Source organism: Larus michahellis, chromosome 14 (genome assembly GCF_964199755.1).
Source record: "Larus michahellis chromosome 14, bLarMic1.1, whole genome shotgun sequence".
NCBI lineage: Eukaryota > Metazoa > Chordata > Aves > Charadriiformes > Laridae > Larus > Larus michahellis.
Window position 1 is genome coordinate 5,030,546 of NC_133909.1, and position 27,612 is coordinate 5,058,157.

Sequence of the window (27,612 nt, forward strand, 5' to 3'; positions counted from 1 at the left end):
CCACATAAAGCCGCGGGAGGCGGGGCGGATTATTTACCCGCCTCTCTGCCCTCACTCAAAATGGCCGTCGGCGCATCCGCTCCTCCTTCAGCTAGGCGTCGCGCCGGCGCGCTCCAGTGGCCGCTCCGCTCTAGGGCTGCGGGAAGCGGAGGTGCGGGGCCGTTCTATCCCACTCACAGCGCGCCCGGGTAGGTACTGGGGCAGGCTTGAAGGCGTGCTGGTCTGTCCCGGGGTGGGCTGAGGCGTAGGCCGTAGGCGGGTCTGTCCGCGGAAGGGGTGGTGGGGACCTAGCGCTGTGGAGAGCCGCGCCGTCCTTCAGGGAGCCGCCGGCGGCCCCTCCCGGGCTGCCTGTGCTCGGGAGCGCCTGAGGAGCCGTTGTGTCGGCCGGGGGCCGTTGCCCCGTCGGCCTGTTGAGGGCCGCTGGCGCCGAGACCCTGCTCACCCTGCGGGTTGTTCGGCGTTGGGCAGTAGCTGTAGCCCCGTCCCCTGGTGGCGGGACGCGCGGTGAGGGGAGAGCGGTTGGTGCTGGGGTCTCCTGGGGGAGGCGGGTGCTGGGAGCGGGGGGAAGTACAGGAAGCTCAGCCCAGGGCACGGCCCTAGCTCGATCGACGGTTGCAGTGAAGCTTTTAGGGTGCTTGTTTGAGGGTAGCTCACCCTCAGTGCAGAGCTTGGAGGAAGTATATGAGTGTTTATTTCGGTGCTGAATAATAGAATCACAGAATGGTTCGGGTCAGAAGGGACCTTAAAGATCACCAAGTCCCACCCGCTGCCCTGGGGAGGGACGCTGGACCAAGTTGCTCAAAGCCTCATCCAGCCTGGCCTTGGTTTAATGTAAAACTCAACAAATTCAAGCAAAATTAGCAGCCCAAAGATACCCCTCTCTCTCTGTAATCGTAAAATTGTCATAGTAAAACCTTTGTGTTCACATAAAGGCACATTTATGACCGACTTTATCAAGTGTAAATTTAAGAAGCTGCTTTGGTGCTTTTTATTCCCTGAGGCACCTATCTCGCAAGCAGCTGTCATTGATTTTGAGTGTCCAACATTAAGCTGACACTGGCATTTGCATGATTGGAGTTCACTGAATAAATATGGTATGTGAATATTGAAGTTCATGTTAATGGATTGAACGGGCATGTATGCAAATTGTGTTTTAAGTAGGATGTGCTGTTTGTGAAATAAGGACAGGTTTCTGCAGTCGTCTTTATGTATTTGAGGACTTGTTGATATTTTTTAGGTTGCAGGCAGGAGAAGGCTTTGTATGTGCTGAAATACTTTCTGGTATATTGAGAGCAAGTCACAGGAGTCATATGAAAATTAAAATTTGATGCTTGACATCCGGAGGAGATGGAGCATGCCTTATGCACAAGTGGTTTTGTTGCTTGGTTTCAGATTCTCTCAGATGTGTGGCTAAGAGATTAAAACCAAAGTCATATGTACTCTTTATTTAACTGAAAAGACTTGTCTAAATCTGCTTTATTAAATGGGGAAAAAAAAAAATAATCCCCTGGAGGTCTATATCTAAACTAGCCAGTCAGTGCAGAATTGCAGGAGTGTCAGGTAGTATCTAAGAACAACGAGATGACTTAAGGACTAAAAATTGCATACTTTTCTTCTGTAATAACCTGGATGTGCTTGGGCCTGCTCTCTAGGTGTTTTTCGTGGTTATTCAAAAACCCATTGAATGTTGGCATTCTTCTGGAAGCCTGTTATCATGGGCAGCCAACAACAGCTTAATGCCAGCCTCCTACAAGCTGGTTCAGTGGGCAGAAGAGTTGGCTATTGAATCATTAAAGTGCCAAGTCAATAGAAGGGGTTGGTGTTCATTGTTTTCACTTTAGTGCTCAAGCAGTTCCCAGAATGCTTCCCAGGCATTTTGCTTCATCACACTGATCAGAAAAGTTCCTTTTTAGAAATACCTTTTGAGGAAGTCCACTTAAACCCTGTATCTTAAGTCGTATGAAGACTGTAACACAAAAGAGCAAAACAGTAGATATTCTTGATTATGCCCTGCTAACACTATGACGCAATGCTTAGTGCATGCTTTCATTTCCCATTTACTTTTACTGTATTTATGTGCATCTCTACCAATTGGTGCAAGAGAACCAGTAAGCAGCCTGTCCCTTTCTCTAGTGACAATTCTGAGAGGTCAGCTGGGTCCTCTTATGTTTCTGGCATCTTGTACAAATTGGTCTTTATGCTTGTGCTGAGTGTGTTAGGGTAGGACTGAGTTTTCCAGTGGAGCTCGCAATCATGCCAGAATTGCGAGCTACAGCACAAACAATTTTGTGCTGTAAGTAGTAAGAACTTGCTGAAAATGCTGGCTGGGATTGCCCAGCTCTTACTGTTTTTAATTAGTACCTGTCGTTTTAATCTCTACTGTTACTTTCTGACTAGGCTGAAGGTCCAGTCTTATTGGTGAGAGACAAACAGACTTGTTGGAAGGTCCTGGTTTTGTTCTTGAGTTGTCTTGAAAGATGAGGATGCTGTATATGGCATTATGTGACAGTGGCACTGCTAGGCAGAGGCTGTAACCCTTGCTGGTCTGCCTTCAGAGATGAGAGGCCCAAGGTCTGTGTTGCAGAAGGCTGTGCTGTCCTGCCTCACCTGCCAGGCTGGCCCCTCACGGCAGCCTTTGCAGTTAGCAGGAAAAATGCTGTCAAAGAACTTCCCATTGCTCTTGCTGTTCTATTTGTTTTAAGTGTGCATGAATTAGCAACAACATTGTTCTGGGTTCTTGTTTTTCACATTTTCTTCTGGAATCTTGGTGTGATAGAAAGGAAGAGGCTTTTATTCCCAAAATGAGAAGTTGTTGTTGTGCAAGTCTCTGCATGGCAGTTTTTCTTTGCAGTTTTTTTAAGTGTGCATATTGCTTTTCCTGTGAAAAAAGACTATCTTCTTACCCTGAACATCTTTTGTAGTCTAGATTAAGACTTGATACGTCCTGACGAATGCTAAGAAGGGAGAGTGTTGGAGTCAGCAATGATTTTAAATTCTTAATTATCTTCTTTTTTTTTTGTTATTGAGGTTTCATGAGTCAGACTGGGCTGTTGACAGTTTCTTCCGAAGATGTACATGCTGGTTGAAAACCGCACAAGTTCCTATCTTCATCTGAAGAGGTCACCTGGCATCCGATCCTGGTCTCTCTTTGTTGGTAAGACTGTAATATTCCTCAGTTTATTTCAGAGCTTGTTTTAAAGGAAGGGGGTCACAGAATAAATTCCTGAAAGAGCCTCTGAGATGCCTGTCTTTAGGCATTTTTATTTGAAGAAGAGGAATCATCATGCCTTGAAAGTCTCCTTTAGCGTAGCCGCTCAGTCAGTCTGAAGTCTCCTCCTCAGTGTGGCAGTTTTGCTGTGAGACTGGTAACTTTTCAGTCTGTCATCTGCAGCGCCTCAGAGGCTCATGGACAGAATTTTAAGGGAGTCCTGGAAGATGAAGAAAAGAAAGCTTATTATAATGCTATATAGCAATATAAATGTGAAGCTTCTGAAGGGGATGCATACTTATGTTGAAAAAAATACAGGCTTTCAGAAATGGAAAAATCTTCAGTAGAGCGGTGCTGGGGTTAGATCTTGTGTGTGGTTGACAGTGAACTCTTAACGGTACTGTGTGTATGAAATAGGAAGTCATACAGGATGTTCTGAAGGGCATCTTTTTTTAAACTCTACTGAATATGCGGGAAAAAAACATAGGGAGTGGTACTACTTAGGACCACACTGAGAGCATTGGTGGGGAAAACGTGGCATATCCTGCTTTCCAGCTGAGTAGATCCCATTGCAGTATCACCACAACGTTGTCATTGCGTTCAGTGATGCCGTCTTGTCACACTCTCATCGAGACAAGATCTTTGCAGTTGCAGCACCACTCTGGGGCAAGAGGCACTCTTCCACTGCTGCTTCCTCAACAGGAGGACACAACTTTATTGCAGAAGTGTTCTCCTGGCTCCACAGAGCACTTAGAGGGGAAAAATAACTGTTGTAGTGTTTATGTTAGCATGCTCAAAGTTGTATTGCACTCAAGAGGAAGTATGGTGTAATGGTTATGTTGAGAGTCCCTCTGAAGTTCTGTTCCTGATTCTGTCATGACCTTTTATTTCAGATCTCAGCTCCTGTGCTCTTGAGTGTCTTTGCAGAATGGGAGGGTTTTTATACTGAGTTCAGAGAAAAATAACTGACTCTCTTATACAGTGATCAATGTTGTAATCACATTTGTCCCTTTTTTGAAAAGTGATGAACTTGTGAATATTCATATGTTTTTCATCAAGGAATTTTAGATGGTTTGAGCTACTTGTTTATCTTAATTCTCTCCCCTTTCATCCTAGGAATAGCCTCCATAGGTTTGGCTGCCGCTTATTATAGTGCAGGTAATGGCCTATCTTTTTTTTTTTAGGAATTGTTTATTTCCCGTTGATCTGTTTTTCATGCTGATGACTCCTCTCTGCAGCTTCTGTCTGGCCTTAAGGGTAGCTGATAGGTACCTATCAGCTTTGTGGTGTGAATATTAAAATCCAATAATAATTGTTGCCTGTGTATGACTTACTGTGCTTTAATGCTCTATTTCTTACTCAGCCTCCCTTTCCATTTGCAAGAGTATTTTTAATAATGATATTTAGTACTCTCTGGTATTTTGTACTTTCAGAGTGTTTTATAAATGTGATTAGCTGGTCCTCACGGCTCTCCTGGGAAGACAGATAATGATTATTTGCCACCAAAATGAAATGATTACCTTGCCTTTGATGGAAGTGCTCTATTTCTCTGGAAACTGTTAAATCATCACTGGCAGAGATTACTCATGAAAACACCTTTAGGGAACAGACAGCTACTGCTGCTTCCTTCCCCCCTGCAATAGAGTGCATGGAACCAAATGTCAGGTGTCCTTCCATCTGTGGAATTTGTCCTGCAGGCTGTGATTCTCTTGCTGCGTCCTATTAACATCAAATTTTAAAATTAATAGTGTGTAGGAGTATACTACCAATATAATCAATGTATTTTTACTTCAAGAGCAAAGTCCAGTGAAAGCTGCTTGAGACGCCAGCTATATCAGCCTTTTTTTTCTTAAGATATTGCAACAAAGTTTTCTGAAACAATACTTATCACAGTTCTATTCTGCTTTCAGTAAAAGTCTGAGTAAGCAAATTGATTAGGCTGCTATATGTTAACATTTCCAGGACATAAAATGCAAATATTTGTTTGTCAAGAGGGCTGACTGCTTCCTTTTATGAAGAAACATGTTTGCTTCAATGAATTTCCATTGTCCCTTACCTTTGTCCTCTGCAGCAGAAATATATGATAGTTGGGAGCAGGTTGAGAGTTTTGTGGATGCCTTTTAAGATGCCTGTGCTTTTAGGGAAGAGAAAGGTGTGTAGTGATGTTACAACCTTGCCAATAATACATATGGTTATAATTCTGCACAGTTTGGAGCCCAGTGTAGATGGAGTCTTTGAAAAATATGTGAAGATTTTCTGTATTTTTATCCTGGGAGAGCGCTGTAAAATAGCTTGCTTTACAACTAAAGGCAAAAATGTTGCATCAGAGAAACCTTTTTTCTTTTGCTGTCTTTCAAGGGAGCATGTTGCTTTTAAAGCTAACTGAATACTAAAGAAGGCAAAAACCACTCTGAATTTGTGCATTTTTTTTTGCATTGTTCAGACAGCTTGGCATGGAAGCTCTTCTATATGGCCGGGTGTTTCTTTGTGGCAGCGCAGAATCTGGAGCAGTGGGAGGTAAGACGCTGAACTCAGGGAAATGAGGTCGTGCAAGTTTGGGACCAGTTGTCAGATGCTGATTCCAGCAGCCCTGTGCCTTTGCTCAGTCCAAACAGATGAGTTATGCTTTTGGTTTTGAGGAAACCCTTTGGGGTTGCTGTACTAGGACTAGAATTAGGGCAGTAATTCTTTCACTACGCAAGTGTGAAAATGTGATGTGAAATACAAGAGTGTTCTTTAAGGGGAGATTTGCCCTAAACTATTTTGTGGCCTTTTGTTCCTCTTGTATAAAAAAGGGAGAAAGAATGTCACATTCAGCTGCTGCAGTGTGATTTGTACTTACTGTGCCAGTTAATGACAAAACGGGGTAGCTCTAACCTTTCAGGCTGCTCAGCTGTTTTCCACTGGGAAAAGAGTGGTGCGTTTGGAGCTGGTTTATAATCTTGTGGATGCTGATTTGTTGGGAGTTGGACTGAGACCAATAACCCGCTATATAGGCTTGTCACCTTACTCACCTAAGTTGTTATTGGAATAAGCAACCCACACATATGAGACAGCTTCTTTTCATCGATAGGGATATTTTAAATCTAGTGTCAGCCTGGCCCGTGTAGTTCCAACACTGGAACTTTGGTGGTGTTAGTTACTGTGTTAGTGAAAAGTGTAGCTAGAATTTATGTTCACTCTATGCTTATACTGTAGGCCAAATGTGTACATCAAAAGTGAAAATTAAAGGAGCTCCAAGTTAGTGTTCACATCTGACTCCAGGCAAGTTTTTTCCTATGTAAGGAATGTGGCAAGGTGGGCAATGAAACCAGCTTTGACTTCCTTCTAGAAGTAATGTGGGAGTTCTGGAAAAGTCTCTATTAAAGCCAGGAGCAAGATTGTGATTTTCACAGTCTAGTAATAGCGGAACGTCTCTAAAATAGCTGTATTTTTCTGTGTTACTGTGTTTTCCTTTGTAACTATTTTTATTTTACTTTGAAGCATAGCTACTGATGGTGTTTTTAAGAAAATCTTGATTTTTTTTTTGTTTTTCAATTTTACAGGAAGCTGTATTTGATAAGAACAAGGGAACAGTCTGCCTAAAAACGTTCAATCTTTACAAAAAAATACTGACCTTCTCAAAAGGAGGCAATGAACAAGGTGAGAAAGCAGTATCTGTGGTAGCAAATGTGGTGAGCAGACAGAAGAAAAGCATACGTGCCCATTTAATAAGCTTCTCTGGAGTTCTGTACTCAAATTAGTCACATCTGTTTCCAGATCACTTTTGTTCCCAAGCAGCAGATGTAATTTACCTCTCAGGACCCAACTGCTTTTTCAGGTTAGGGTGCTGAATGCATCTTGTTAGTTATTTTAATCCAGAGTAATTAGGTTTACACATTGCTTTCCATTATAGTCTTAGCCATTCCTTTGGGATGTTAACATGCAGGTTTGTATTTCCCTTGGCTAGCCTGCTTTGCAGGTGGGACTGGTGAAAAACTTAAACTTTTTGGATTCAGGAGTTGAGACTTCTATATTCTAATCTGGTTTTGGTAGCAGGCGAATCTTTAGATATCATGTGCAAGCAAGCATGTTATATCTTGCAGATATATAATATGTATTTAAGCCAGCATATTCAGTAGGCTCATCTTAATGCAGCATCTCATTTCTTCGGAGCTTCCTGTGGGAGTAACAAAAGTTGAGGTATAATGTGTGACTTGGCTGAGTCACTGTGAGACAGGAGCTTTATTGCAAACTAAAGTAGGATCCTTTTCAATGGCAGATGTTTTTTATTCTACTTGCTAGTCTAAATCAAACCAACTCTCAATATGCTTAGACCACTGACAAAATTTGGAATGTCCTTAAGTTGAATTGGTTTTTTAAACAGTCCATTTTGGAGATGGAAGATAAGAGATGTGGAGAGAAGGCTGTTTAATATTTCTGAACTTTTCTGTAGGGTATGTTTATATGTTGGGGAGCTGAGCATGTCTCTTCCCGAGAGGTTATTTGGTAATATCTGTTTCAAGTACTGTTAATGTGGGGACCCAGAGATCTGCAGATGTTCAAACAGTTAAATCTTTCAGTATTTGTTCAGTCTCAGTAAACTTAACACACTTACTTGCTCTGTACAGAAAAATAGTTAAAACTGTCATTAAAGTGGGAAACATAAGTAATAAACTAGTGGTCCCCAATTTCTGGGGGCAGTGTTTCTTGTTCGTTAGGGCCTATACCAGCTAGTGTGTGCTGTAGTCCCTCCTTGTTTGTTCAATGTGAATCGCTCAGGTATTTGCTATTGCAGGACTGCCCCGGTTGTATGGGATCAGAGCAAGAGTACGGAGTCTCAGCAGAGCTGAGAGTTTACTGTAATGCTAATAGATTACTTTGTTTTCCACATCTGTTTACAGTAGTGGCTCTACTGAATGAGATCCGAGATGTGAACGTGGAAGAGGAGACTGTGCGATATTTTGGGAAGGGTTACCTGGTTGTGCTGCGATTTGCCACTGGATTTTCACACCCACTGACTCAGAGTGCAGTGCTGGGCTGTAGAAGGTGCAGTGTGGACTTTTTTTTTAATTAGAATGTGTAAGGTGGGAAATACCAATCATGTTGATCAGTAATTGTCAGGTATTGACTCAGATCCATTTTCATACTTGCTGATATGACTTTGTGTTACTCAGTTTAACTTTTTAAAATCCTTTAATGCTTTCAGTTGCAGACATTTGGATAACACCATCTCTCATCAGGAGACTGATCATATTTAGATTTCTAAGAACCCTTTAGTGTTGCAAGTCTGCTGTAGTTACCTTCACTAGCTCAGCTGTGCAAAGGCAGAGGGGATTAATTCTATTTTGCAAACATTCAGTGTATTTATCAGTTAACAGGATTTATTTTAAGCATCGATAATCAGAAATCTTGCAGTAGGGACTGTGGGGAAAAGGATTGACTGGTTGCGATGTGGAAGTAATGGCTTGGCGTGCCTTCACAAGTGGGATGCTGTCAGTCATACTCTATTCCATATGTTGACTGGCCCTTCATGCAGTTATTCTCAAGAATCAATGTCCTGTCCTTGTCAACCCCACAGTTCCACTAACCCTTACGTTGTTTCTTCTTTTCCACAGTGATGTGGAAGCAATTGCCAAACTCATTACTAGTTTTCTGGAACTGGACAGAGTAGAGAGCCAACAAGATCTCTCTCAGAGCAGCGAAACAGAGGCTAGTGATGCAGATGAACCACAGGATAAATATTAATAGTCGTCATGAGCTGAAGAAAGCAGAGGCGTTCAAACATCTGGAAAATACACTGATCGTTCTTCAGAAAAAGAAATCCTCACAATCTTGACCTGGGCATTTCTCTACATGTGCATGTGTAATGGGAGGAATTTGTCCTAGGGCACCTTTTTTAGTGATAAACTGCTTCAAGATCCACGCTCCTGGTATTGCCATTGTAGGGTCCAAAGCAAATTCTGGTTTATTTGTTCCTTTGCCTCAGTTCCTGCATGTGGACACTGCTGGCTTTTGAACTTTGTCAGCTCATCCAACTTGTCTAGGAATAGTTATTTATTAATGAATGGGTTTGAAATCACTTATTGCTTTGCCATTAATGAAGTGGCGATACAGATGTAAACATCTGCTGCAGGTACAGTATACAAATGCAGAAGAGTTGAATTTGTAATGCATAACACAATGCTTTGAGGTTTTTCTTGAGATGTTATAAATGACTGAGTATATTGTGAAATTGGTTTTAAGCAGCTTAATATATGCAATTAGGTGATGCGGGATAGTGGCACTTTTACATTCTCTACTACTGACTCGCCACTAAGATACCAGTGGAAATTAAAGTTGCAGTTACTGTCTTGGAATTAGAAACACCAGGCTGATCAACTTGTTACACTGTCTTACTTCTCTTGTGCTTGCCAAGGAGCCATAAACAGTAAACAAAAACTGATCATGTTGATGATTCAACATCTTTGGGGTGTTCTAGCTTAATTCTATTCTGCTTAACTTCTAAGCATAGACTACCCCAAGATAAAAGAACCTATTTCTAGACCTCAACATTTACTATTTTAACTGTGTATTTAGAAAGGAAGGAAAGACCATCTGTTACTTTAGGTAGGGAGAAAACTGATGTCAAACAATGTGGCAGCCTACATTTGTTTAGTATTTCCTCACTTGAAATGGTACCAAAGTGCTAAATAATTTTTAAGATAGCTGGGATAGATCCAATGTTTGACTTGCATCCACGTTTTACTCCAGGGGTGTGTAGTATCCTCTGTTTTGACAAACGGTTTCACAAATGGTTGAAATATGAATTTTCCAAGATATTTTTTGAAGTAAAAGCTACCTCCATTAGCCAACGTGTTCTGTCTAGAAACTAAAACTTCATCGTGCCTGTATCAACTTGTCAGTACAAGAAAAAACTTTTAAAGAGATGAAAATGCCTTCAACATGCTAAAACTGCTTGTCTTAAAGTTCACTAGGTTTTATTTAGGAGTTATATGGTCTTAAGACCTGAATTAGAAAATATTTAAGCTGTTACTTCTAGGAGATCTGAAGGGGGTACAAAGTAACTGTGTTCCCCTTTCACGTTTGGCCAGCAGCAAATGTCTTCTGGCAGCAGCTTCTTCGGGACTTAACCTGTATTCTTGTTTCAAAGCGCTCTACCTCTACAGAAGAGAAAGCTCTGAAAAGATTTCAGCAGAAGTTGTGTCCTGTTGTGTGTTGTGTTACGGCTGTATCGGAAACTAAGTATGTGCTTATCTCACCCAAGAACGGGTTGTACTGAGATTTCTCCTCCAGCCACTTAGACCCAGTATGGGAACCGTGAGACAAAGTGCTCTTACTGTCGCTTTGAAAGGGTCATTGGACTGTCGCAGGGAGGTAGCTGTTGATGCAGCTTGACTGCAGCACAGAAGTGGGTCTATTTCTGTTAAATAAGAAAGAAACTTGTAATCACATCAGGTGTCAAAGCAGACCTCTGCTGATAGAGCTGCTTGTGAAGCCCTCTGAGTTGGGGGGGCTAATCATGTGGCTTTCAATCTCCATCCCACCATCACTGGAATTGGGAAGCTGCTGTGTACAAATGTGGGAAAATGAGATTGCAGGCAATTAGCTAAATTCGGCCTTTATTCTGAAGCACAGCTGTAAGCTAAGAATAATATCAATCCTGCTTAAAAAAAAATAATATTGCAGGGTGTAACACTTCGTAGAGTTCTTCATTTAAATCCACTGTAATATGTACCCTGGGTGACACTCATTTTAGAGAGAGGAGAACGAGATTGGGAATTTGGAGAACTCTTCTTCCCCCCAGCACTGTGTAAAATGAGAATGTCAGGTGTTGTGAGGACTTCCAGTAAGAAATACGGGAAGAGTATTTAATGGGACAACGTAAGCAAAAGAGCTCAGCCTGCAGGTACCCGCTGCTTTGTAGCAAGGTTCTTCAGAGGGAGCCCATGGTACGGACGCGCATTGCACTTACATTCTGAGCCTGCGGATTTGGCCATGGAGGAAACAGACAAAACTACCTGTGCGCAATCTTGGCTGCACTGGATTTCTTTTGTATTTCTATGAGAGCTAACATTCTGTGGAAGATACTACCATGCTGTGTTTTTTTCCAGTTAAAAATCAGCTTTAGAAAGGTACGACTGTGGATCTAACCCTGCACTGCATCATGTGCCCTGCTTCTGCTGAGCTCTTCTGTGCCTCTAGCTTGCTCTACATCCTTCACGTTAGAAATGTGTGTGCGTATGGACTATGCAATATTATACAAAGCCCAAAGCAATATGAGGAAAATTCAGAATCCCTAGAAGGGGGAATAACCTATAGTAAGATATAACATAGCTTAAAATACATTCTGTGGAGTAAGTTGTGTTTTGAGTTGATGTCAGATGATCATCTCTTTAGAGATGTTCTATAGTGTTGCCCTATAGACAGGTAGTGGGGAGAGGGATGGCTGCTGGCATGTGCTGTGTGTCTGGGAGGAATATTTGGACTCCTCGGCCTTTCCTGTGGAACTGCTGGTGCACTCCTCTCTTGTGCTGTTTCCATTTTGCCTCTTGTGGCTCTGTCACGGTACAAACCAGTACAGTTCCAAACGGGAGCTGGAGTTCCCTGGACTGAGCTGATGCGAAGGCTGAGTGAGTAAATTCTTCAAGTTTGGTAGGTCCCGGCTGCGTGCTGTGTGTCTGACACTGCTGGCTGATCAAACAACCCGGGAGTCAGTAAATTCCTGTGCAGCGTGTCCTGGCCACAGGCCGAGTGCCGGGTGCTGCTGGCTGGCCCGTACAACCAGGAGCTCACGGTGGTTCTGACCCACAGTGCGGGCGAAGGCTGGCACAGCCTGGCGCCCGCAGGCCTCACGGGAATGTGTATCACAGGCTGATGTGTATTTCTCTTGATCTAGGTTTTGAGCTTCCCATCTTCAAAAACTGTTTGTCTTTTGTACTTGAAGACGTATCCAGATTTTCATGTTTTGCAGTAACTGTGTGCATGGAAAATTAAATTTGCAAATTGCTGTTAACATGGATTTGGTTACGTCAGAGTCTGCAGACTCCTCAGTGATGCGATGCAGCTTGAAGGAACGGCTGGGAACAGGAGGTGCCAACTGGGGACAGGTTCTGTTCTTCCCTCTTCCACTAGTCCTTTCTCTCAGCCTCTTGCTGCATTTTACCATTTTGTTGAGGGCTTTTTTGGATGGTTTTCCTCACTTCTCCTGGGCCTAGCATATGGAAAGGCCCAGTAAATGTAGCCTTGTCTGCCTGATGCAGTGTGGCTTGTACTAAAAGCAATGATGTGAAAAACTAGTTTTGGTTAGGAAATGAGACGCTCCTAGAAGAGTAGTACAGATGTATTTGTTAAGGTTTTTGCATCTCAGGCTGTCTGGTACTTTGAGACTAGACAGTTGTAGTTTGACTTACAAATTACTTGAAAACCTGCATAAAAGATCTTTAAGTTTGATCACCCGCCTGCTCCATAAAGCCAACACTTTCTGTTATCTCCCTTAATCTAAGTGTATGTTAAACGCCGTTTGGCAGATGCTTCAGCTTAAACCCCAGTAGCGTGTTCGCCGTTACCTGCATGTCTGTGGTTAGGTGGGATCACGGCCTCGGCTCTCACACTGCGCTGCAGCTGTACAAAGGGAGGAAGCTGCATTATCTAAGCCATAATCTAATATTCTGCTGGCTCACAAAATGAGGTATTCCAGTAACTAGGATCAACTGTACAAGTCTCAAAGAAAATGGAAGTATTTATACTATATAGGTGGGATGTGACTCTTGTACTGTATTTATGAAGTTACACAGATACCAAAAGCTAAGCTGGCTTACATAGAGTGCGCTAGTTCTGACACTGCAGTAGATTGCTGAGAGGCAAAAATACTTCTGAAAATGTTTAGAAATTGCTTTTCTACTTGAAAATTGCAAGTAGAATTTCAGCAAGGGCTTGTTTATTGTCTTTTTTTTTAAAAAAAAAAAGTCCATTGATAAAATGAACTTTGATAACTTGTTTTTGTGTCACTGTAGTCTTTTATATTGTTTTTAATTAAAAAGTTTTAAAATATTAATGGCTGTCTAAATTACTGCTTGGCACAGAGCTACTGAAGGAGTTAATGGGGGGGAGGACAGAGTAGATGAAGCCCAAATACTTAGCTCATTACTGACCCTGCTTTCACTTTTACAGCAGTCCAGCTCTCGGTTTCATATAAGCCGATATCCAACTCTCCACTGGGGAATATATTTGCAATTTTGCCCCTTTAAACCAAACCAACTGCCACATGCAAAACAACCAACCAACCAAAGTTACCACAACATTTTGAGTATCAAAGGATTTATTAAAGTAAAATAAATTAAGATCTTGTTTAGTTCAAGGTATGTGAATTTTGTCACTAAAGTGTACATAGCAATTGATTCTTTTTTTAGATAAAAACCTGCATGTGGACCTAACTCCTGTAGCTCTCATTAAACAAGTTAAAATTTGTCTTATGCTGCACTACTTGTACTTTCTGTATTTACACCTGTTCTCTTTATAATAGATTGTTCCAAGAAAATATTGGTACTTGTGCTTCCGAAATAAGGCTTTTAAGAAAGCAATAAATGAAGCAAACAAGTAAAGAACGTTTTTATTAGTCATGGCAAAGTAGTGTACTTCACCAGACTGGAATGATTTTCCATTGTGATTATCTTAACGCTCCAGTTAAGTCCACAAAATATATTGCTATGCATTATTAAAAGTTCATCATTAAAGCAGAATAAACCATCACTTTTTCCTCATATTCAGTAGACTTCAGTCGTGCTTCAGATGTGGACAGACCTGTGGTCTCAGGCAGGGTTTGCAGAGCAAAGTAGATGCCATGAAGTGACTTGGGATGGGGCTTCTCTGTGGGTGTGAAACTGGGCTTGGCTTGGGTGGTGCTTTGGGGAACGGCCGAGCAGCCCCATGCGCTGAGGCAGTTTTCCCTCAAAGTCCAGGTCTCCCCTTCACTGTTGGTAACAAGCCCCTTTTCTGGAGCTCCCTCGCTCTGTGCTGTCACTGTCCGAGTCTGCTGCACCCCAGGGAGCATCCAGGCAGCAGGTCCTTGCTCCGACTTCGGCCAAAAGCCGGATGGCGATTTCCTGATCGGAAGCTAATCAAAGTGTGATTTAGGCCCAATGGCTTTATGCATTTCAAAATTGCAAAGGGAGGACACGCTGGCTACTGACTAGAGTAGAACTTGTGGAACTTCTCCAGGTCACCATAATTTAAGAAAGTCTATTACTACAAACACTTGATTTGGAAGAAACTGTTTTTTTCTCCTGCCTTGTAATACAGCTGAGCTCTGACTCACTCCTGTGCTGTTACGCACAGGGAGTAAATCTGACTTACAGGGCAGGTGATTTAAGGCTCAGCAACGTGTTAAGACAGGAAAATTAAAACAGAGTTGAAGCCTACTACACTAATAAATTCCTTTATGCCTTCAGGTCACTTTTCTTTAATCACAGTTCTTGATTCAACTCTCAAGATGACAAACTCTTGCTACATGCCTAGTTGCAGATTTCCAGTAGCCACGTTTTCCCACGGAATAAGACAGAGGAGTTGAAACGCCCCTAATTTTGTGCTTTTATTGCTTTATCTAAATCATCCACCACTTGCTGCAGCTTCTGGAGGCTGGGGTGGACGTTCTCCTCCATCCACTCCTCCACAGTGCAGTCGTGGAAAACTTGCTGCATGGCTGCCTGGAGGTCTTGCACCATGGCGTTCCACTTGGAGAGGAGACTGCGCAGAAGGAAGAAACAATCACATCTGCAGCTCTGCTCTGCCTCGAGGGAGGACACCTTACTGCGCTTTTTAAAGTGAGTACGGGCCTTAAAATGTCTTTACAGGAAAAGAAGCATCTATTACAAAAGCTCAAAGGACTTGGTTTTGTGCAGATGGCAAAAGGTTGATGCTGTTTGTGTTTAAGTACCATGAATCTTGGCACTTTTCTTGTGCATTGACTTTTAAAGTACTGAAATGTGAGCTCAGAAAACCACTATAAACATTTTAAGCGTAACTGAAACCCACGGTGAGACTTGTTGGGAATTTAATTCTGGTTTTTAATCAGGAAGAGTGGATGCAGTTGGATATTCACCTTATCACAGCAAAAAAATGTATAAATTGGCCATTTATTGTGAATTAGCATGAATCTGAAAAGCACAAAGAGATCAAGGGAGCAGGGGAAAGGGGACAGGTTTTATTCCAAGCCCTGCCTGGCCCACGGGCAGCTCCTACGTGAGGCCAACGCCTCTGCAGAGGCAGCAGCTCTGTATTGGAGTGACGCCGTGTACAAGGGAGAGCTTTTCCGAGACCAATTTTGTCCTTGTACTCAAAGAACTTGCTCAACAGAAGGCAAAGATAAACACGTTCTTCTGTTTAAAACCACATTATAAATAGTTTGTATTGCTTCAGAATTAATTATAGAAAGAGGCAAGGACTCAAAACTATATGTACTTGAGCACCCAAAATACGACAGACTGTATTTCCTCTATAGTGCAAAATAAGTGGTGTTACCTTACTGCATCCGGCTGGAAGTGGTGCATTATTATAGGATGAATAATCTTCCTTTTTCTGTGGTAGGGGCTGAACCAGCCTGTGACGTATCTGAAAACGGGTGTTAGTACGAGCACTGCGTGAAACAGCAGTGAAATACGTGTTTGTAAGCTGACAGGGCGGCGATAGGGCGTTAGCTGAACTGCCCAGAGACGATGCTTAAGGAAAAAGTAAATTTAACTCTTCTAAATTGAACATATCTTCGGAACTAGCTTGTAAAAGGCTGTCCCTGGCAGAGGAGAATAGCTGATCATCTGTTGCAATGTAAATTTCATTTCAAGCTCCTTTTTTTGTAACCGCGCCTTTTAAAAAAAAAAATCATTTTAACTTTAAATAACGGTTAAGATTTAATTCGGCAAGGAACTTGATTCTTGAAATAAGGCAGCACATAGTGTTTAGGAATTTTGCTGAAACACTATACATTTGCATCTAAGCATTACGTTCTGCTGAGGCGCCAGTGTATCGGGATGCGATGCCTGAAATGCAGAGCTTGATGTTTCGGTGACTACTCACCTTGAGGGAATTCCATGAACGAATGCCCCATTTGGAGATGACAGAGCCCCCACACCCCTGCAGACAGCCCCAGAATCAACGTAAGCCGCCTCTCACCTGTTCCTCTCTAGAAGTTCATCCACTGATGACTTGAGGTAGAAACTAACTTGCGTCACAAGCGTAAGGATATCGCTCCCAGGAAAGGTGCCCAGGCTCGTGCTGTCCAAAGAGGATCCGTTACTGTCTGAACTTACCACACAACAAGAAGCATCCGAATCCCACAGCTGGAATTTTACCTCATGAAAGTTTCAGTTTCCAGGTTGGACATTCCCAGGAGCTTTTCCACATTTTCTTTAGTCTTTTCAGAATAGCCACCTAGAAGACAGTGGAAATAAGTAAAAGGAACCTAAATAACCAAAAACGTTCATTGAAGTGTTTTTTTCTGGAGTACTCAGCATTGGCTCAGTAGTTCTCCTTGGATGAAGATTTTTTAAAAGGTAAAATGGAAATAGAGCAAGGAAAAAAACTTGAGAGTGGGAGGAGTACGTTGTCTTTCACACAACTGTCTTGTGCTAGGGAAAGCACTTCCTAGCTACGGGCTTGCCATTCAGCGTGCTGAATATTTTTAGTGCCGTAGTTAAGAACAAGTAGGTTGTGGGGGTTTTATTTTGAAACTAAGAAACGCAGAAAGACAAAAATAAAAATTCTATTGGCAACTGCCTGTAAAGAAACCAGAAACTAAAGGAAGTATTTCACCAGACTGTGCTACCTAGACCAATTATAAGAAAATTGATTAGTTAAAACTAATTGTTTACATGTAAATGAGATCTAAATCTTGTATCGCAAACGTGAAAGATGTATAATTTATTGTTCATAATTCAGACCACAATCAGAGAGTCACACCACCTCAAAATATAAGAAGCCTGTGCCAACCTTAGGGCAAGGTCACTTCCCTCTTGTGCTAGGCATTAGCTGAGAGAGAATAAGGTTGTCATTGTACCGTTCTCCAGTGCCTGCAGACACACAGCCAGGGACGGAATTGCCACAGGGAGAAGCTCACACAAAACAGAGAAGTGATCATACCTAAATAAGAACATATTCATTAATTAGACATTTTACTGATAGAACATGCTAAACAAGTGGGAAGTTTTAATACTTCAATCACTAAAATTCAAAGACTTCTAGAAATATCAGTTTCTGTCTCAGAGAAGGGACCTTCTATCTCTGAAACACTATTCCTGTTTTAGGAATAAGAACAGATACAAAGCAAATTACTTCCACAAGCCAAATTAGGGTCAGAAATTGGAATTCAGTTCTCTGGTGTTCCCTTAGACCTCCTGACTGCTGCATAAAAACCTTTTATTTCTTCACCACATTAACAAGTTCTTCTCTCTTATGCAACATCATTCTATTTGAATTCACTTTAGACATTCAGATGTACACCATCCATTAACTACGCTGTCTACAAGCAGCTCAAGGTGGCACAAAGTACATTCAACCCTTCAAACCCAATCTGCTGCTGTTGGCATCTGCCAAAACAATTGCTCCGGCTGATTAACGCCACGGCAGCCGACTGGAACTCTGAAATCGCCCTCCACAGTCAGTGCGTGAGGCGCAGCAGTAGCCGACAAGGAGGACTGCAGGGCTGCAAAGTTCCCTTCTGAATCCCCAGCCACCTTGTACCTCTCGGGGAGTTTTTGGGGTGGAAGTTTGCTTCCACGTGATCCTCGGAACCATTTAAAAAGATGTTCCTTACCTTTGCCAGCCGGTCAGGGCGATACCTTCAAGGACATCAGTGGGGCTATTGCTTGCCACCTTCAGCCACTGAAGATGGTTTTTTAAGTGGTGTCCAATAAGCGTTAGAGACTGATTCACTCCCGTAGCTCCTTTAAAAGCACTAGCAAACCACACCTTGGAGAAGCCACATCTACGATACTTCTCTATGAGATGCACTGCAATAAGACACAAAAGAACACTTACAGGACAAGTTTGTCTCCATTTTCAGCCTTGACTGTAACGCTCCAATTAACAGGAACCCGGGTCCAGTTACAACAGGCTGAGCCTTGTCTCGTCAAGTTTTGAGCATCAGCAAGGAGAGGAGATTTGACATGCTCTCTGAGCAACCCGTCTCGGTGGCTGCCCTCCTATTTTCATGTGCCCAGTTACTATATTCCATTCCCTTGAATTGCTAAATTACTGTGGGCGTGCAACAAGCATGCACAACATCTGACAACTGATTCTTCTTTCAACAAAGAAATAACTTGTATGCATGTTAGATGCGCAACTGGAGCCCTTAGGAGTTCTTCCTTTGAATCCTATAAATGTCTGAAGCCTTGAAGCTTCTTTTGCAGAGCTGTTCAACAGGGAGCTACCTGCTCCCACTGGTTTTAATGCAAGGAGAGTTAATGTAACAGTGCTTGTGAAAAACCTCTCAGCCTCCCATCAGTGATTCCATAGCCCGTTTGAAAAGAATTAAGCAGCAGACAATGCAAGTGCTTCACAGGAGAAGCATAAATAGAAAAAGAAGATAAATAATAGCAACTGTTCTGTGAAATCAAACAAGGACTATGTTTATTCTACTAAAGCAATAAAAAGCAATTTAACAAAAATAGAATTTTTTGGTGTCCAACTAAGTATGTTTTAATCATACTATTTTGGCTATTTCGCTTAACAGGTACCAGAGCTCTTTGCTTCTTATAAGCAGCTCAGCAGGGAAGTACAAACCTTTGCCCTCCACGTCCAGGTCTGCTGCATAGTCCCAGATCATCGGCTGCACAAGCTGCGGGACCCCAGACTCTGAAAGGAACAGAGTTCTTCTAAGTAATGGAAAACAGGCAGTTAAAAGTCAGAATTAAGTACATACTATTGGTGCAGTAGCACGTGACTAGAACTATGGCTTGTCACTAGAATTCTTCATTTACAGATGAAGTGCCCCTGGGCATTTTCAGCCTGGCCAGGGCTTTGAACACACGTGTTCACACGCCAGTGGCCACGAAGTCCTTAGACATCTTGAAACCACTAATGTGGATCAACAGTGACACTTAATCGGAGAACCCACCCACCCCAAGCCCATCTCATTCTTAGTCCCTTGAATCTATCTGTACACCTGCTGGGTTGAACTGGCGGAGCTGCAAACTGTACGCCCAAGATTTCAGCTAAATTCAAAGAAAATATTCAAGCTTTAAGTTAGAGATTGTCTCAGCTGTGATTGCACAGAACTTAGCTTTTCAAGATGCCTTTGAAGTACAAATAAAGATATAGGTTTAGCTTCAGTTCCCTTTATAACTAGTTTTAACAGGATCCCATTTTAATTTGTTTAGTCTGTTATTGCCTGTGGCAGTAGAGTGCACTTAGCTAGACGCTGTGCTGCTCTTGCGGAAACTGCATGTGTCCCATCTGTATTTTTTGGCACGATTTCCTACCATTAAAACCACGAATAGGTCAGTCACTGCTGGAGGAGCTACACAGCTCTTCATGGTCTTGTCTACATCAGTTTAGAGCAGACACATAAGGTAGCTCTGAAAATGCTGGAACTCTGTCTGTGCTGGGACTTAGTCAAATTTTTGCAGTGGTTTCATATTTTTCAACAAACAAGACTCGTGACGTCAAGGTCTTGGTGATACCCCACAATTCAGTATCAGAGCTCCTCATGATGTGCCCTATCATCACATACACTGTCAAAGATGCTCACAGGGTCACAGCTTCTCCGTGGGAGCCTGCACCGCTGGAACCAGATGCTGCACAGAGCAAGAACTAACATTAGAAGGTGGTGAGAGGCACAGAAATTTAGACTGAGACCACAAATGCTAATAGTTGGGGTTTTTTTAATGTGTAAAGAAAGTAGAATTGATGGCAACCACTGCACGATGACTGTTTTGTTTGTCGCTGTGTATTACCAGATGGAAAACCAAAGTCTATGTGTTGAGACTTGCCCAGAGTCATACAGAAAGTCTGTGCCACAGCCAAGGACTAAACGTCTCTACTGTCACGTCAAATGGATCATATCTCAACTATTCTCAGATTTGTTGTTTTCATTATTTTCAGCTGCCAAAAAATGTGTTTTAACCGGTTGTGTAAACTTTTTTGTATGCTACAAAATACGACTCACCCCCTCATTGATCACACACCTGCCAGTGTTTCCTCACTTATCCCTCTCAGCATATCATCCCACACGATGGGCGTCACGCTGGGGTACGATGAGGCCACACAACTTGCAACTGCTTTTATGTGGGATAAGCACAGCTTCTCCGGAGTGTTGTCTTGTTGCTGCAGCCACTGCTTTGACTCCTCTCCTTCGCCGAGGTAGTAGACCTGAAATGTCAAGCAAATAATCCTGACTTCTTGTTTAGGAATAGGGGGAACGAGTTGGACCCAGTATCATGAAATCATACAATATTCAAAACCTATTGCACAGATGTGACACGCTGAGCGGACGTATTTAAAAGCATCTCTTGGTGCTGAAGACACTGCAAGCATTTCTACCAGTCTGCAGGAGACTGTGGCCAGGAATAAATGCATCACGTAAGGGAATTTTCCTACAGAAACTACAATTAATAATTAATGCTTGCTGTATTTGTCTTTGCAAGGTTTGTCCTTGGAAATAGCTCTCACCAGATTTGCTCAGTTCAAATCTAGCAACTCAGAAAGTCCTGAATTACATAAAATGAAGTTCCCGACTTGGAGGAGATCATTTGTACCTGAATATAGAAGTGACTTGGGGGCATGTCCAAGAGTGGCCTCGGCATACTTGGTCCTATACAGAGTGGACCTGGGCCTGTTAAGCTGGATATGCATTTAGAACTCTTTGCTGCTTTAGAGCAGGTTTTATCTAAGACACATTTAGTCTACATAAATAGTATTTTGCTTTATAAAAGCTTGCAGATCCCTATCTAACCTTGCTATTAGTTCCCACACAACAGGATACAAATTACTAAACTAACATCTGTGCAGTTAAGGTGATCACAAAGAATTTTAGGCATTTGCGTGACATAGGGATGGCTATAGAAACTCAAGGTTCTCCTCCTGAAGGAGATGAACTACCAAGAGATAAAACCCAACACTTGCCACCACAAAAGGGCTTACTTTGAATAAGTTGGCCAGAACAATGAGCCAACATCTTACATCCAAACTCACATGATTCTTAATGAATGCCTCCAATTGATATCTCACTTTAAACACTCATTTGACCTAAACCCAAATGCTGAGTTAGCATTAAGAAACTGCTTTCAATACTTTCAATATTACACTCACATCAACAGAAATGACATTCTGTGCTACTAGAATAATTTATTGTCAAAAAGACTTTTCTACACTGGCTTGCGTTGGTGTTTTCTGTCCCTCAAATCCTACCAAGCGTGGCCTGGATACCACTGAAATGCAGATGCCTCGGCCCTTACCATCATTCCTCAACAGAAAAAACCTCCTGGCTCAAGAGAAGTCCCACCTCATCACATCCGATGTGAAACCATTTCAAGTCTTTGTGCAGTGCCATGACTTGGTCAATCATGGCTTTGACCAGGGCCAACGACTCCTCCTTGTGCGGGTTGAGGGCATTGGGAAACACCTTCACCTCCCGGAGATGAGCGAACTCTTTGTGCTTCAGCACGAACTGCAAGAGAAAGGAGAGCTCGGGGAACAACCGCAAACTGAAGGCGACAGCAGTGTCCTCTTGTGTCACCAGGGCTCTGCCAAGAGTTGTTCTGCCAAAACCTGGCTGTTGTCTGTGTGTGAGCACGGGGGGCTGCACAAGGCCTCTCGCTGGGGCTGTGGGGGGGTGGTACGGCTAGGAGGGGCACAGATGCTGCTTCACAGCGCTGCACGGGTCTCTGACCACGAAGCACCTCACGAAGTGAGGGAAACGGAGCACTCAGTGCAGTATCATCCTGCTGTCCAGACCGTGGGGAGCTGGATAATGGGGGCACCGGGAGTTATGACAGAAATTTCCCAGCAAATCCCCCCCCCCTCACCCCCCCAGCGCTCCCAGGCGTCGAAGGCACGCTGCTGCCCGCCCGCTGCTCACCTCCATGTGCCCGAAGGTCTGCACCAGCGGCACCACCTCCAGCCCCTGCGCCCGGGCCTGGCTCAGCACCGCCCTCACCTCCCCGGGGCTGCGGGGAAGAGCGAGACCTCAGGGCCCGGCCCGGCCCGGCGGATCCCCCCAGGCCCCCCCACGGCCGGTACCTGTAGGCGTGCGGGGCCCGCAGCGGCCCCAGCGGCCCCGCGTAAGGGAAGGTGTCCTCGTACTCCAGCAGCAGCCCGCTGGCGCCCAAGGCGCGGAGCAGCGGCAGTACCTGAGGGGCGGGACGGGAGACGGGCGGTGGGGCCGGACCGGGGAGGGCCGGAGAGCCCCCGCCGCTCCCTCACACTCCCTCACGTCCCCTCACACCCCCTCACCTCCGCCAGGTAGGCGGCGCGGGGAGGGGCGCCCTTCAGGTCCAGGTGTACCAAGCGCCGCCGCGGCCCGCCCGTCGTCATGTCTGCCGCCATGTTCGCTGCATGCCGTCGCTCTGGCCTCGATTGCTCACGACTGCGCCCACCAAGGCCGGCCGCCGCACCGCCGGTCCGCCTCGATTGCTTTGGCCTGCCGCCGCCGCCGCGGTACCCCGGTATAAAGCACTCGTCCGCGTCCCTCTGTACTGGCTCTTGTGTCCGAGGGTTGTCCCTCCGTCCCAGTGAGGCCCCGCTGCTGCTTCCGCCTCGGGTCTGTGATGGATTGGCCTTGCCTGTTTGTCTGACGCGTCTGTGCTCGGCGGCCGACTGCTTTCGCCTGGCAGGCGGGAGAGGCGGGCCGAGCGCATCGCTCCGTGTCGGCGGGCGCGATGGCTGCACAGCGGCGGGCGGCGCCGCGCGGCCCCGAGGGCGGCGGGACGGCGGCGGGGCCGGGCCGCGGGGGCCGCCGCCACGGCAGGTACCGGCCGGGGCTGGGGGCAGCGGCCGGGGGCGGCAGCAGGCACCCCCCGCCGGCAGTGGTGGCCGCTGTCCCTGGGGGTGGCCGTGCCCGGGCCCGGCGGGCTGAGGGAGCGGCCTGCGGGAGCTCCTGCGGGAAGGCGGCCTGTAACGCCCGGGCGTGAAAGAGGAACAAATGTTGCGTGTATTTGTAAATACGTGCGTGTATATTCAAAAGGAGCGGCCAGTTGTACGGGTGCTGGCCCATGACCGGGTCCCCCTGGTATCAGGTGGGGTGAAGCCGCTCCTCGGTGGCTGGGGGGTGGTGAAGTCGTTTGCTTACCTGGGGCTGTCGCTCTGCTCCCTCCCTAGTGCCAAGAAGAGCAAAGGCCAGCAAGAGTCGTGGTGGAGGTGGCTGAAGGCAGCGTTGCTCCTCTCCTCTGCTGCTGTCGGTGGCCTCCTGAGCTGGAGCTACCTGAGCACTGAGGATGGGGTCACGGAGGTGCTGGCTCATCACAGGGACAGCCTGCAGGACAAGTTCATTGAGGTCCCCTGCTCTGAGGACTATGACAGCCACAAAAGATTTGAAGGTATTTGGGTAGGACTGCCTGAAGTGGGGTGAAGTAGTCTTCAGGGGACCATAGCGGGCTGACTGCTGTCTGAGTCTGTTAAACCACATTTGTATTGCAAAACTCCTGTGTTTCTAACACCTGGTCCCTGGGTGCATTGTTTAAATCCCCAAATGTTCATGCCTCTTGGGCCAGCCCAGGAGTTGTTGCATCTGAGAGCTTTTTATGTCATTCCTACATAATCTTCTTCTGAAGCTGCTTTGCCTAGGCTGTATGAAATAAACCTTTTGCTAAATCCGTTTCTAGTGTCTTCTCATATTCTGTTGATTCCTGTAATAGGCTTGTGGGTGAGTTTGTTACTGGTAAACACCATGCAGGGTGTGGAACAGAACTGATTTAGGATATTGTCTGTACTGCTAGCATATGGTAATGGCACAAATACCAGATTCTGATATGCTTGTTTTGAGGGTGGGTGTATGCTGGCAGCTTTTGATTCTGCCTGCAGAGTACTTCTCTGTCTTTATGTCTTTCAGCTGAGCCTGTTTTCTGCCAAATTGGTATTTGTTTCACCTGGCACTTATTTCTTTGGAGTGTTGATGTTGGATCCTCTAGAGAAAGAGTGGTGAAGAGTAGTGAGATTAACTTGCAGTTTGCATGGCTGAACTATGCTGCTGTCCTCTTTCAGGTTTGCAAAGTGTATCTTGATGAGCATTTTGAGGTGGTACTGCTGCCAGAAAGCACCTCTGCTCTTGCTTTTTGTCAGCGTACCTGTATGTCTAGCTGTGTGTTGGCTGATAAGCTATTGTATCGAAAAAAATATTTCTGAGTTAGCTTTTAGCCAAATCAGTTGTCTTATGTTGTTCATTACGTGGCTGACAAAACACTTGCTGACACAAAGCTGGAGGCTGGAAGAAGCTGCTTGGAGCTGAGGAAGAACAAAGATGGTCAAGGGGCTGGAGAACCTGCCCTGTGAGGAAAGACTGGAGGAGTCTGGTCCCTTTCTCCTGGAGAAGAGAGGGCTCAGAGGGGACCACATCACAGTATTCCAGTACTTAAAGGGCAGCCACAAAGAGGCTCCTTCACAAGGAGCCACATGGAGAAAGATGGGGCAGTGGGTACAAGTTGCACTGGGCAAGGTTCGTCTTGATAGAAGATAAAATTTTTTTACAGAGAGAACAACCTCCCTGGGGATGTGGTAGCGTCCCTATGACTGGAGACTTTCAAGATGTGATTGAACATGATGCTAGATAATCTCATCCAAGCCCTGTAAGAGGCTGAATCAGATGATCTTTCGAGGTCCCTTCCAACCTGGGCTGTTCTATGACTTTATGATTTCTAACTTTCTTCCAGTGCCAATTTTGGTAGAAAGTGTTCATCAAACTGCAGCCTGGGTGTGGTGCCATAAAGATGTGGAGGTAATTTCCCCTGTCCTGTTCAGGTGGCTGGTCCTGGTTCTGTTGGTCAAAAGGTGTGTGGTCAGGCAGCTGTTCCCCAGTGCTGCTACTGAAGTATCCTTTTTAGAAGATGCATCCCAAGTGTTATTGAGGACGAGAAAATGCTGTCAGGAACCTACCAGCAAGAAATCTTCCTCAGTAGGGTTTTTTTGGCTGAACGCATAAAAGCACGTGCTTTAACTTTTCATAGTTACTATAAGGAGAAACTGCTTCTGCCTTTATTTGCATAGTGCCAAGGCCAGAGAAAACTGCGCAGCCAGTGTTGCCCCAGATTTGGTAGTTGTGGCTAAGGCTAAAACTAAGGCTAAAACTGCATTCTGCTACTAGAGCTTTTGCTTTTCAAAAGAAATCCCCCAAACCAACAGAACCTTATTTTTCCCTTCCCTGGTTTGCAAGAGGAATTTTCTGAGCTGTGGACTTGTGGTCTGGGCAATTCCATCAGTTATTCTTTCCGTCATAAGGAAGGCAGGAACTTCAAGGAAGTGCCTGTGAAGAGGAATGAATGTGTTATCTAATCTCGTGATGCTGTGGGGAGCAAGCTCTGCAAATGCAAACTGCAGTGTGAAGTATGACCTCTCTCGGCTTTATATGAGGATGGTTGGCACAGCTGGCATCAACCCAGGAGGAGCAAAGGGGAGTCACGTTCTGTGAGTTTGTGTTCTGCTGTTCTAATAGGATGTTTGCTTGCTCCTGTTTCTTAACTTATGCCATTGATTTTGGTTTTTAGCAGATGTTTTCACATGTGTTTCCCTGTACTATGCTTTCAGAAAGAGATCAGTGGTATGAGAAATGTGTGAACATCTGTTTTAAAAGGTTAATTGAAACCGTGCTGTGATACTGAACTTCGCTCTTGATTTTTTACCTCTTGTCTCCGGCTCGGTGCCCACAAGAGGGTGGTGGTGAGCTGCTGAGCCTTGCTGGCCCCTCAAAGCTGAGCTCCTCGCTCCATGCGGGTGTTACCCATAGCTTAGTGAGGCAGTAAACGTGGATTAGGGTTCTCTGCCAAACCGGATTCAGCTCCGAAGCTTTAGTCACTTTGTTTGAAATAGCTTTCTGTCACTCAATAGCTCTTCGTCTTCTGTCTTTACTCTGGCTTGACATCCGCAGGTGCTGGCTCTGTGTCCGAAGGAGGCACATTCCTGTCATCACTAGGTGTCTGATGTTCAGCTGTAAAGTTTCCACAGCTAAGATGAGCTTTTTATTTATGCACCTGTCCTTGCTTCCAACTGAATTAGTGCAACCGAGCTTCTAGTTTGCTTCAAATGATAGGATAGTTGGTGTCAGAGCAGTGGTTTTATTTCCATAGCACTGCCTGCCAGTAAATATGCTTCGCACAGAAATATAATGTGTTATTTTTCGGAGGCCAAGCACTTGTTATATTTGCAGAAGATAGGGTGTTCTGTGAGCACAGTCTCATCTGTGTTCTGAACTCTGTGGCCAGATCTTGACTATTTCTACTGTCTGGAGACATGGTTAACTACTTTACAACTACTGTGGCTACTGGTGTGTCTGATGAAACTCCTGCCCAGTCTCTTATGTGTGTTGACATACTGTGTCAGTTCATGAAGCATCCATGCTCACTGCCCAGGAGACAGCTTTAGGATGCTTTTCCAGAGACTGGATCGGTGAATGTGGAAAGCAGAAAAGTCTGTGAGCAGTGGAGGAAAAGGTCTAGCACCTAGACTGCTGGTGTGGTTATAGGAATAGCATACAATAAATCCTTGCCTCCTCTTGTCCTGCTTTCAGATGGATTGCATTAGGGGAGCATCATGATGGGGCTTTTTTTCTCAAGTGAATCATCCTGGTCTTGGCAGTGTGTTGTTCTTGGCCAAGTACCACTTTGAGTGGAAGACAAAGCTGCAGTTTAGGCACTTACCATCTGTTTTCTGTGTACTGAACAGGAGCACTGGGGCTGTGGGGGCCATAGTGTTTTTCCATGTTTTGGTATGTTCCTCCTTTACCTTGGTTGAAAAAATACAACTCTTGGATCCAAAGCCAAGTGCCTTATCTAATAAGTGAATGATTTTGTGTCTGTTAGGCACAAATTTGTGGAAGCTACTGGGTACTTAATATTACTGAATTTCTCCTGAGTGCAGATTCTCTGAGTTTGCTTTTAGTACTTCAGTACTTCCATGTTCCATGGTGTCTTAGACAAAGATGATGCATTTCTTAATGCTAAAATTGTTTTCAAACAAAGAGACTGTTCTCATTTTTCCTTAGCATTCATCCAGTGTTTGTGCCTTACTGTTGGTACCTGCCTGACTTTATGCTGGACTATCTTTTTCTTGTTTTTCTACTCAGTTTGGAAAAGCTGCTGCAGTTGCCTTCAGAACGCCTCCTGCTTCCAGTACTGTCTTTGCCAGCTCTTTGTCAGAGACCCTAGACACATAACTGTAGTTCTGACAAATCTGAACTCTCCAGTACCAACGTTTCCAAAAGGTTAAGATCTGTGCTGTTGTTTGTGGCT

The 27,612-nt window shown here is 44.5% G+C and overlaps 3 protein-coding genes across 8 annotated transcripts in view; 2 read left to right on the forward strand and 1 right to left on the reverse strand.

The window, feature by feature from the left end:
* The first annotated feature begins 49 nt into the window (after positions 1-49).
* CYBC1 (cytochrome b-245 chaperone 1) lies at positions 50-12,208 on the forward strand. 2 transcript variants are annotated; one of them, XM_074607515.1, is made up of 7 exons: positions 50-188; positions 3,028-3,154; positions 4,325-4,366; positions 5,652-5,725; positions 6,754-6,850; positions 8,092-8,236; positions 8,806-12,208. In XM_074607515.1, the coding sequence occupies exons 2-7, from the start codon at positions 3,070-3,072 to the stop codon at positions 8,933-8,935; spliced, it is 573 nt and encodes a 190-aa protein (XP_074463616.1). In that variant the 5' UTR covers positions 50-188; positions 3,028-3,069; the 3' UTR covers positions 8,936-12,208. The 2 variants fall into 2 exon arrangements, with proteins under 2 accessions (XP_074463616.1, XP_074463617.1); XM_074607516.1 differs by lacking the exon at positions 50-188 and having other exon boundaries at positions 2,928-3,154; positions 8,806-10,850.
* A 1,291-nt stretch (positions 12,209-13,499) lies between these two features.
* Positions 13,500-22,937, reverse strand: HEXD (hexosaminidase D). 4 transcript variants are annotated; one of them, XM_074607502.1, is made up of 12 exons: positions 22,631-22,937; positions 22,418-22,527; positions 22,257-22,344; positions 21,681-21,845; positions 20,365-20,548; positions 18,962-19,033; positions 17,994-18,189; positions 17,238-17,320; positions 16,534-16,612; positions 16,355-16,456; positions 15,707-15,796; positions 13,500-14,932 (listed from the first exon to the last, which is right to left on the reverse strand). In XM_074607502.1, the coding sequence occupies exons 1-12, from the start codon at positions 22,721-22,723 to the stop codon at positions 14,764-14,766; spliced, it is 1,431 nt and encodes a 476-aa protein (XP_074463603.1). In that variant the 5' UTR covers positions 22,724-22,937; the 3' UTR covers positions 13,500-14,763. The 4 variants fall into 4 exon arrangements, with proteins under 4 accessions (XP_074463603.1, XP_074463604.1, XP_074463605.1 ...); XM_074607503.1 differs by lacking the exon at positions 15,707-15,796; XM_074607504.1 differs by lacking the exons at positions 22,257-22,344; positions 22,418-22,527 and having other exon boundaries at positions 22,631-22,854.
* Positions 22,938-23,016: 79 nt separating this feature from the next.
* OGFOD3 (2-oxoglutarate and iron dependent oxygenase domain containing 3) overlaps positions 23,017-27,612 on the forward strand; it is a 44,957-nt gene continuing 40,361 nt past the window's right edge. Inside the window, exons 1-2 of one of the 2 annotated variants that reach the window (XM_074607514.1) lie at positions 23,017-23,144; positions 23,495-23,712. In XM_074607514.1, coding sequence (XP_074463615.1) covers positions 23,056-23,144; positions 23,495-23,712 — 307 coding nt within the window. In that variant the 5' untranslated portion in view covers positions 23,017-23,055. Of the gene's footprint in view, positions 23,145-23,175; positions 23,713-27,612 lie in introns of those variants that run through there. The other variant, XM_074607513.1, reaches the window with a different exon arrangement.